The following is an 11678-nucleotide window of genomic DNA, read 5'->3' as shown; positions in this document are numbered from 1 at the left end:
AGCTGGTAGTCCCATCCACCAAACTACCAGGTGTGAAACAGGGAAGGGACTCAGGGGTATGCTAATTTGGTATAGAGCAGACCTAACTCACTCTATTAAATTAATCAAAACAGGAACATTTTACATTTGGTTAGAAATTCAAAAGGAAATTATCTCAACTGAGAAAAATGTCCTCCTGTGTGCTACCTATATCCCCCCAATAGAATCCCCATACTTTAATGAAGACAGTTTCTCCATCCTGGAGGGGGGAAATCAATCATTTCCAGACCCAGGGACATGTACTAGTCTGTGGCGACCTAAATGCCAGAACTGGACAAGAACCTGACACCCTCAGCACACAGGGGGACAAACACCTACCTGGAGGTGACAGCATTCCCTCCCCCATATGCCCCCCTAGGCACAACTACGACAACATAACCAACAAAAATGGGTCACGACTCCTGCAGCTCTGTCGCACACTGGGTATGTACATAGTCAATGGTAGGCTTCGAGGGGACTCCTATGGTAGGTACACCTATAGCTCATCTCTTGGCAGTAGTACTGTAGACTACTTTATCACTGACCTCAACAGAGTCTCTCAGAGCGTTCACAGTCAGCCCACTGACACCCCTATCAGACCACAGCAAAATCACAGTCTACTTGAACAGAGCAATACTCAATCATGAGGCATCAAAGCCAAAGGAACTGAATAATATTAAGAAATGCTATAGATGGAAGGAAAGTAGTGTTGAAACCTACCAAAAAACAATTAGGAAACAACAAATTCAATCCATTCTAGACAACTTCCTGGACAAAACGTTCCACTGTAATAGTGAAGGTGTAAACTTGGCAGTAGAAAACCTAAACAGTATATTTGACCTCTCAGCTTCCCTATCAAATCTAAAAATCTCTAACAGAAAACCAAAGAAAAGTAATAACAGTGATAAATGGTTTGATGAAGAATGCAAAAACCTAAGAAAGAAATTGAGAAACCTATCCAACCAAAAACATAGAGACCCAGAAAACCTGAGCCTACGCCTTCACTATGGTGAATCACTAAAACAATACAGAAATACACTACGGAAAAAGAAGGAACAGCATGTCAGAAATCAGCTCAATGTAATTGAAGAATCCATAGACTCTAACCACTTCTGGGAAAATTGGAAAACACTATACAAACAACAACACGAAGAGCTATCTATCCAAAACGGAGATGTATGGGTAAACCACTTCTCCAATCTTTTTGGCCCTATAACAGAGAACAAACAGCAGAAAAATATACATGATCAAATGCAAATCTTAGAATCAACTATTAAAGACTACCAGAACCCACTGGATTCTCCAATTACATTGAATGAACTACAGGACAAAATACAAACCCTCCAACCCAAAAAGTCCTGTGGTGTTGATGGTATCCTCAATGAAATGATAAAATATACAGACCACAAATTTCAATTAGCTATACTTAAACTCTTTAACATCATCCTTAGCTCTGGCATCTTCCCCAATATCTGGAACCAAGGACTGATCACCCCAATCCACAAAAGTGGAGACAAATTTGACCCCAATAACTATCGTGGGATATGCGTCAACAGCAACCTTGGGAAAATCCTCTGCATTATCATTAACAGCAGACTAGTTCATTTCCTCAGTGAAAACAATGTACTGAGCAAATGTCAAATTGGCTTTTTACCAAATTACCGTACGACAGACCACGTATTCACCCTGCACACCCTAATTGACAAACAAACAAACCAAAACAAAGGCAAAGTCTTCTCATGCTTTGTTGATTTCAAAAGCTTTTGACTCAATTTGGCATGAGGGTCTGCTATACAAATTGATGGAAAGTGGGGTTGGGGGAAAAACATATGACATTATAAAATCCATGTACACAAACAACAAGTGTGCGGTTAAAATTGGCAAAAACATACATTTCTTTCCACAGGGCCGTGGGGTGAGACAGGGATGCAGTTTAAGCCCCACCCTCTTCAACATATATATCAACGAATTGGCGAGGGCACTAGAACAGTCTGCAGCACCCGGCCTCACCCTACTAGAATCTGAAGTCAAATGTCTTCTGTTTGCTGACGATCTGGTGCTTCTGTCACCAACCAAGGAGGGCCTACAGCAGCACCTAGATCTTCTGCACAGATTCTGTCAGACCTGGGCCCTGACAGTAAATCTCAGTAAGACAAAAATAATGGTGTTCCAAAAAAGGTCCAGTTGAAAGGACCACAAATACAAATTCCATCTAGACACCGTTGCCCTAGAGCACACAAAAAACTATACATACCTCGGCCTAAACATCAGCGCCACAGGTAACTTCCACAAAGCTGTGAACGATCTGAGAGACAAGGCAAGAAGGGCCTTCTATGCCATCAAAAGGAACATAAAATTTGACATACCAATTAGGATCTGGCTAAAAATACTTGAATCAGTTATAGAACCCATTGCCCTTTATGGTTCTGAGGTCTGGGGTCCGCTCACCAACCAAGAATTCACAAAATGGGACAAACACCAAATTGAGACTCTGCATGCAGAATTCTGCAAAATCATCCTCCGTGTACAACGTAAAACACCAAATAATGCATGCAGAGCAGAATTAGGCCAATACCCGCTAATTATCAAAATCCAGAAAAGAGCCGTTAAATTCTATTACCACTTAAAAGGAAGCGATTCCCAAACCTTCCATAACAAAGCCATCACCTACAGAGAGATGAACTTGGAGAAGAGTCCCCTAAGTAAGCTTGTCCTGGGGCTCTGTTCACAAACAGACCCCACACAGCCCCAGGACAACAACAACAACAACAACAACACAATTAGACCCAACCAAATCATGAGAAAACAAAAAGAGAATTACTTGACACATTGGAAAGAACAAACAAAAAAACAGAGCAAACTAGAATGCTATTTGGCCCTAAACAGAGAGTACACAGTGGCAGAATACCTGACCACTGTGACTGACCCAAACTTAAGGAAAGCTTTGACTATGTACAGACTCAGTGAGCATAGCCTTGCTATTGAGAAAGGCCGCCGTAGGGCAGACCTGGCTCTCAAGAGAAGACAGGCTATGTGCACACTGCCCACAAAATGAGGTGGAAACTGAGCTGCACTTCCTAACCTCCTGCCAAATGTATGACCATATTAGAGACACATATTTCCCTCAGATTACAGCGATCCACAAAGAATTCGAAAACAAACCCAATTTTGATAAACTCCCTTATCTACTGGGTGAAAAACCACAGTGTGCCATCACAGCTGCAAGATTTGTGACCTGTTGCCACAAGAAAAGGGCAACCAGTGAAGAACAAACACCATTGTAAATACAACCCATATTTATGTTTATTTATTTTCCCATTTGTACTTTAACTATTTGCACATTGTTACAACACTGTATATATACATAATATGACATTTGAAATGTCTTTATTCTTTTGAAACTTCTGAGTGTAATGTTTACGGTTAATATTTATTGTTTATTTCACTTTTGTTTACTATCTACTTCACTTGCTTTGGCAATGTTAACACACGTTTCCCATGCCAATAAAGCCCTTAAATTGAAATTTAATTGAGAGAGAGAGAGAGAGATGGGTTAGAGAAGAACACATGGAGGGAGAGGAGAGAGAGAGAGAGAGAGAGAGAGAGAGTGAGAGAGAGAGAGAGAGAGAGAGAGAGAGAGAGAGAGAGAGAGAGAGAGAGAGAGAGAGAGAGAGAGAGAGAGAGAGAGAGAGAGAGAGAGAGAGAGAGAGAGAGAGAGAGAGAGAGAGAGAGAGAGAGAGAGAGAGAGAGAGAGAGAGAGAGAGAGAGAGAGAGAGAGAGAGAGAGAGAGAGAGAGAGAGAGAGAGAGAGAGAGAGAGAGAGAGAGAGAGAGAGAGAGAGAGAGAGAGAGAGAGAGAGAGAGAGAGAGAGAGAGAGAGAGAGAGAGAGAGAGAGAGAGAGAGAGAGAGAGAGAGAGAGAGAGAGAGAGAGAGAGAGAGAGAGAGAGAGAGAGAGAGAGAGAGAGAGAGAGAGAGAGAGAGAGAGAGAGAGAGAGAGAGAGAGAGAGAGAGAGAGAGAGAGAGAGAGAGAGAGAGAGAGAGAGAGAGAGAGAGAGATGGGTTAGAAAGGGAGACATGGAGGGAGAAGAGAGAGATGGGTTAGAGAGGAAGACATGGAGGGAGAGAGAGAGAGATGGGTTAGAGAGGAAGACATGGAGGGAGAGAGAGATGGGTTAGAGAGGAAGATATGGAGGGAGAGGAGAGAGAGAGAGAGATGGGTTAGAGAGGAAGACATGGAGGGAGAGGAGAGAGAGAGAGAGAGAGAGAGAGAGAGAGAGAGAGATGGGTTAGAAAGGGAGACATGGAGGGAGAAGAGAGAGATGGGTTAGAGAGGAAGACATGGAGGGAGAGAGAGAGAGAGAGATGGGTTAGAGAGGAAGACATGGAGGAGAGGGAGAGAGAGAGAGAGAGAGAGAGAGAGAGAGAGAGATGGATTAGAGAGGAAGACATGGAGGGAGAGAGAGAGAGAGATGGGTTAGAGAGAGAGAGAGAGATGGATTAGAGAGGAAGACATGGAGGGAGAGAGAGAGAGAGATGGGTTAAAGAGGAAAACATGGAGGGAGAGAGAGAGAGAGAGAGAGAGCTGGGTTAGAGAGGAAGACATGGAGGGAGAGAGAGAGAGAGAGATGGTTAGAGAGGAAGACATGGAGGGAGAGAGAGAGAGAGAGAGATGGATTAGAGAGGAAGACATGGAGGGAGAGATGGGTTAGAGATGGAGGGAGTGGAGAGAGAGGGTGAAAGCTCTTCTGGCATAGCTGATAGAACGATGGAGAGAATGGGTTAAAGGAAGAGAGGCATTGAGACAGGGATGGAGAGGATGGGTTAAAGGACGAGAGGAATTGAGACAGGGATGGAGAGAATGGGTTAAAGGACGAGAGGAATTGAGACAGGGATGGAGAGAACGTGTTAAATATGAAGAGAAGGATGGAGAGAATGGGTTAGAAGGGAGAGGAGGGTCTTGTGACATACCTGGCACACGAACGACGCCTGTGAACTTGTCCCTGACCTCGTTACTGTGGAGACCAGGGCAGTAGGGGACGTCGTCAAGGAAACAGGTGTGGTGGTGTTTTCGGGGACGGAAGGCTGGGGAGGAATCGGAATCTCACTGGGTAGCTCACCTGTAGTCACCTATAGAAGAGACAGGGATAAAGAGAGAGACAGAGAGGGGGAGTTGGTCACATGCAATAATTGGGGGTCTTATATTCAATACAAATAGTCTGGGTAGCCATTTGATTAGCTGTTCAGGAGTCTTATGGCTCAGAACACCAAACACGATTATATCAATAAAATAAAATAAAAAAATGCCTCAGTAACTCACCTTGATTTTGGAGCGGACGTAAGTGCTGCTCTGTGCCCTCCTCTTCAGCTCTAACCCTGTGACCTCTAACCTCTGGGGTCGACCCAGCACTGTGCACGAGGGCAGCTCCGCTATAGGGGTCATCACGCTGTGCACATCATGCAGGAGGGAGTGTGTGTTTTTGGCGTATTGGCAGTGCGTTGTTGTGGAGAGACAGGGGGCGGTCTCTGCTGGACTGGCTTCCGTTTCCTCCAGCAAGGGCAGGGGGAAGACAGACACTAGAAGGACAGAGAGAAAAATGTTTTGTGCAAGTTCAAGATAGGTGTGTGTGTGTGTGCGTGGGTGGTGTCTAATTGTGTTTAAAGGGTGACAGAGAGGGCCATGTCACACACACAGTCTAGTTACCGTTGGACCAGTCTGACCTGCCAGTCCAGAGACACAGGCTGCTACTAAACGCTCCTTAAAAACACACACACACACTGTATATATGGGGTGTGTGTGCCTCACTGCTCTGTTGTGTGGTTGTAGCGAAGGGTAACTATCCTATTCAACCGGTTACATACTAATAGGGACGTAACGATTCACCGATACACATCGGTCCCCGATTCAAATGCTTAAGATACAAGTGCCTCGGTCCTTGGACCCAAAACTGATCCAAATAGCATGCATCGGTCAGAAAATCGATTCAAACATTACGAATCGCCGGTTTATATATATATATATATATTATTGCTTATATTACAATATTTCTCCCTTCTGAAAATACCTATAATCTTTTGTCACAACTGATTAACTGCATGTAACTGTGTTGACAGTCATTGATCTAGAAGTCATTTTTGCATGCCGAACAACCCCAGGCAATATCAGCAGCCTAGTCAAGCCGCGCACTGAGCCCAGCTTCGCACGCTGACCAACGCGAGGTACACGGCCTGTTCCTGATCTTGGCACCTTCAGCCAAACCGCGCACTGAGCCCAGCTTCGCACGCTGACCAACGCGAGGTACACGGCCTGTTCCTGATCTTGGCACCTTCAGCCAAACCGCGCACTGAGCCCAGCTTCGCACGCTGACCAACGCGAGGTACACGGCCTGTTCCTGATCTTGGCACCTTCAGCCAAACCGCGCACTGAGCCCAGCTTCGCACGCTGACCAACGCGAGGTACACGGCCTGTTCCTGATCTTGGCACCTTCAGCCAAACCGCGCACTGAGCCCAGCTTCGCACGCTGACCAACGCGAGGTACACGGCCTGTTCCTGATCTTGGCACCTTCAGCCAAACCGCGCACTGAGCCCAGCTTCGCACGCTGACCAACGCGAGGTACACGGCCTGTTCCTGATCTTGGCACCTTCAGTCAAACCGCGCACTGAGCCCAGCTTCGCATGCTGACCAACGCGAGGTACACGGCCTGTTCCTGATCTTGGCACCTTCAGCGTTCAAACGCTAAAATGGCTTAATTGATATTAGGCTTTATTAGTTGAGTGACAACCTATGTAATTTGCTAGGTAATTGTTACCCACCATGAGACCCACTACATTTACCCTGAAGAAGAAAACAAGAAAAAACTAACTGAAAAGACGGGAAGCAAAACACACAGTGGAGCAAAATGAAACCAGGGACGATCAGATAAAGAATTGTTTGTCTAGAAATCGAAAATGGGGAGCGCCAACCAAAGTACCCAATTGTCATACTTCAGTAAAATATACCTTAATATAAATGACTCAAGTGAAACTCACCCGGTAAGATACTACTTGAGTAAAAGTATTTGGTTTTAAATATACTTAAGTATCAAAAGTAAAAAGGTACATTATTTTCTTTAGGAATGTAGTGAAGTAGAAGTTGTACAAAATAGAAATAGTAAAGTACAGACGCTAAAAAATAAATAACGATTTAAGTAGTACTTTAAAGTGTTTTTACTTAAGTATTTTACACCCCTGACATTAACCCTCCGCATCTCCCAGGACAACTGGAGCACTGGGCCAGCCACTCTAAAATATCACCTGGACCAGCACAGGTGAAACGCCTTTCCACTAACGAGATGGACCAACCAGCACAGGTGTAACACATGCTGACTAACGTGGTGACACCAATCCGTGCGCCCTCCGAGCTAACGTGCTAAAAAAGTCCAACCTCAAAACATAAATGGCAAAAAAAATAAACCTGTAACAAACTAAAATGTATCGCATGGTAATGATGCACATCCTTAGTTCCTAATGATGATATGTGATCATTGACGGTCCCATTTGACTACATTACAAACACCTAGAGCCAGTAATTGTTGAGGTGTGTGTGTGTGTGTTTGTTCTGTAATGTCAGTAGGGCACACAATGAATCTGTTGATTCTATAACAGGACACGAGACAACGGGATAACTCGCAAATCAGCATGCACATTTATGAGAGCGAGAGCCGTTGTTTTGTGTGGGTCATAACGGTATCATTCCCGGTCGTCATACTGGAATAGGCTGAAGTAGCGTTTAACGTAATGGCTCAACTGAAGCCATATTTCACTTTAAAATGATGACACACACCCGATTAGACATGTTGGTGAGTTAAGCTCGAGCTGTTTGCTCACCCCTCCCATCTACACCGGCGCCGCGCGTGTCTCCAAAATGACAACGACGGTCCACAGAACCAGATATTATACTAATGATATTCGAAACCTTGGTTCAGACTCGTCTTTGAAAAACGAATTTATGCTCTCCAACAGCCTGAAACGAATGGTTTAACGAAAAGTATCGAACATCGTTCAGGCCTTCTGTAGACCTAATATAAAATGATATGGGCTAAAATAGAGTTTGTAATCTCGCCTGCAGAGAGACAAGGCGAGTCAACAACAGATCCGCCCGTAGTGTGTTGTGTTTGCTAAGGGTGTATGACCGTGTGTAGGGAGACGAAGGCACTAGCCAACCTCTAGTCCGTTACTTCACCCAGCATCTACTAGGCTAAACATTAACCAGCCCGCGGAGGCGCGCACACACACACCCCGTTCAAGGAATAATTATCCTACCCAAGTTTGCACAGGCACTGTTACACACAGTTTTTTTTTGTTTCTCTCAACTTGGAAAAAAAATATCTCCTGTGCTATTTTATTAATTGAAGCTACAAAGCAAAAAAAAAAAAAATACAATAGCTACTAAGCAAATACGTTTCATAGCTTGTCTACTCTACACTTATCTAATTATCTTGCTCAGAATTATGGAGAGAAATGTGTAACTTCCCCTAACCCCGGTGATAAACGCCATGGAAGCATTGTTTGGACAATGATCACAGCTGTAGTCGGAGTGAAAGGTCGAGCCGGCGGGGCAGGCTAACAGCGTTTTCACCTGTACCACTGCTGGTGCTTTGGCACACTTCACGCAATAACCTAACGTTAAAATCTTTTGGAGATAAATAGCCGTGGTTTTCAAATTGGTTTCATAAAAACGTATTATACTAATCAAATAATGCACATCAGAAAAAGAAGAAAAAACAGAACTTACAGCCTACCCCATTAACCATACTGAGAGGTTTGGTTTGTTTGTTATTCAAACCGTTTTTTAATTGTCTTTAAAATATATTAGTTCAGGAAGTGAATTAGATCTCCTGTTCGGGTGCTAATCTAACGGTCGGTTTCACTACCAGAGACTTTAGAGGATGTAAAAGGGTAATGATTAAAAGTTAACGGTGGTGGGGGAAGGGGGTCTCACACACAAACACACGGGTAAGGGGAGGTAGGGGCAGCGAGTAGCGGGGTTGTCCGTTAGGTTCAGTTATCTGATACCACAGCCCCTAACAATAAAACACCCCACCGGCACAATGGCGATTGTTCTCAGGATCGCGAAAGAGAGACATATAGTTAAAAAGAAGAAGACAATGAAAAAAGTACGTTGGATTTGCATGGAGGAGATGCAATCGACGCGGCTTGTTTGTCACAAAACAGCATCAAAGGCTGAATTTGAGGTTAAACCTTCCTCCAAAACAGTGGCAGGTATTTGGCTACCGTGCAGACTATGACCAAATAAATATAACGCATTTTAGTCTGCACGGCAAACAGTTACATGCCTATCTGTTCTAGCCTACTCTACACAGAAGGACTACGTCTGTAATCTATTATTGCAAATCAAAGATCCACTTGTTTCATGAAGCGGTCTAGGCTGCCTATAGGCCAACCAAGGCACAGTCAAGATATGACAGGCCGTATGGGTGATGTAGACCGGGGCAATGTTGCAACCGGTTTCACGCCCACTCTCTCCTACAAGGAAACTACTCGGGTCTGAAGGTCGGACAGCAGGAGTTGTAACGGTGTCCTGGTTATCTTTGTGGCTCACAGGGGAACAATGACACGCTGTAGTTGGGCCTTGTCCGCTGCAAGGTAATGTGTCAACACTGAAACACGTTAGCCTACCCTTAGACAGAAAAAGTTCAATAATACCACAAACAAAGTTTGTTAAATGTTCTCTTAGCCTATGATTTATCCTGGAATATGGCCTACAATGACATTGTAAAAAGGTTGCCAAAACATTCCAACCCGATAGCCTACTGTTACAAAATGTAGTCTACTCTTTTGGATAAATAATTGTAACAGGGTATATGATTGTGAGTTTTTGTTAAACCGTTACAATGCATCATTAATTACAGCCTAACAATTAATTAATAGTGTAATGGAACGCTGATTTCCCGTTATTTGATTATGTGCTGCTGCTCGTGCTCCACCGAAACAAAATGGTTCATTAACGGAACAACATCCTGGAGCTCGCTCACCTGGTATATATACGTCCCCGCGCTCGTGGTCTGGCAGCTCGCTCCAGTTCCGCTTATAGGGCGAGTGTCTCGCCTTCTTTACCAGGAAGGCTCGCGGCATGCTCCTTTTTTACCGTTCAACTGTCCTCTTCGGTAAAGTTTCTGTAGAATCAATACGCTCCAGGTAAACTGGTGAAAAAAAGTCCTTCAAAATATACCTTCTCCTCGAGAAATATAAAAATAAAAAAAACCGGGAAGGATTGTTCCCTTCTCTTTCTTCGCGCAGTCCTTCCTCCTTTCTCTTCTCCACCTCTACAACAAACTCTGCAGCTCCGCAGTTTCAGTCTTCTATCCCGTTTTTTTCTCCCCAAGCCCACACACTCCACAAAAACAGCATTAGCGTCGCTACAGGTGAGTTAGCTTGTTCAGGTGTGCCCGTACTTTCAGGTTACATTCTATCCTCGACTTAAAGTAGTTACGTTCTATCCTCGACTTTAAAGTAACGGGAGTTGTCAGGTAGACGGCCGATATTCCGATTCAGCGCCACACAACACGGCGAATTCAGACAGAGGTTGGGTCCAAGCACAACACAGGTAGGATACTCCTTTCCTTTATTCAGGAAGCACAGGTACCAGCGCGCATGCGCCCCAGAAATAACGGTGACAAACCAAACCCGGGTTAGGCTAGTACCCGTTCGACCGGTTTCTTCTTTTCTTACTCCCTCCCTCTTTCTCCATTCAGCTCTGCGGTGGGAAGGAGAAGAAGGGGTAGAAAATATGTTGGAAAAGGGTAGGTTAGAGAACGATAGAGAATGACAGCAGAGAAAGAGTTCATGACAGGAGAGAACGAGTTGGTTAAGGGGGGAAAGGGGGAAAGAGTTTTGTCGTAGTGATGCACGGGTAACACCTATATGGGAGGCAGTAGGCTATTAGCTGTTATTTTATTCCTGTGTGTGTCTCTCTCACATACACCTCAAGCACAGAAGGCCACGTAGTCCCGTGTAGCTCAGTTGGTAGAGCACGGCGCTAGCAACGACAGGTTCGTGGGTTCGTTTCCCACGGGGGGGCCAGTATGAAAAATGTATGCGCTCACTAACTGTACGTAGCTCTGGATAAGAGCGCCTGCTAAATGACTAAAATGTAATGTAAAATGCAACAGTACATTGACATTCTCTTACCAACATAAATAGTGAGCCTTGAACCTACAAAGGAAACTCCCATATCATTTGATTATTATAATACATGTATGCTAAACCTTAGCCTCAGGAGAACAAGATTATAGGCCTGCATGTTGGAAAGATCTCTGGAATCTCTGTCAGGTATATAGTAAAGACCATTAATCACCCTCAAATGTGTGTGTTGCCCTGCCCTCCCCCCTACTGTGTGTTTACAGACCCCCGTTGTTAACCATTATCCCCTTGTCTCTCTGATTGTTCCCCCCCAGGTCACCCTCTACCACTCTATCCACACCCCTGACCACACAAGCCCCTACAAGACACCTCTACCCCTTCAACACCTGAAACCAATTCCCCATTCACACCCTCCTTGATGACCTTTCGTAAAGCTCTACAGCCGTTGGAGTAGCTGTCAAAAAACTTGACTGTGGTTCAGCTCTGCAATCTGCATCTGGAGAGAGAGAGAGAAAGAAAGA

General features: G+C 44.5%; 1 protein-coding gene across 1 annotated transcript in view; it reads right to left on the bottom strand.

Moving 5' to 3' along the window:
• The window catches only part of LOC121558219 (putative transcription factor Ovo-like 1), a 31949-nt gene extending 21322 nt beyond the window's left edge, over positions 1–10627 (bottom strand). Inside the window, exons 1-3 of the mRNA XM_045213785.1 lie at positions 10050–10627; positions 5335–5591; positions 4986–5144 (exon numbers count right to left, since the gene is read on the bottom strand). Coding sequence (XP_045069720.1) covers positions 4986–5144; positions 5335–5591; positions 10050–10149 — 516 coding nt within the window. The 5' untranslated portion in view covers positions 10150–10627. The remainder of the gene's footprint in view (positions 1–4985; positions 5145–5334; positions 5592–10049) is intronic.
• Positions 10628–11678: the final 1051 nt, after the last annotated feature.

This window comes from Coregonus clupeaformis, unplaced genomic scaffold, assembly GCF_020615455.1.
Source record: "Coregonus clupeaformis isolate EN_2021a unplaced genomic scaffold, ASM2061545v1 scaf0153, whole genome shotgun sequence".
NCBI lineage: Eukaryota > Metazoa > Chordata > Actinopteri > Salmoniformes > Salmonidae > Coregonus > Coregonus clupeaformis.
This window is presented reverse-complemented; position numbering and strand designations above follow the sequence as displayed.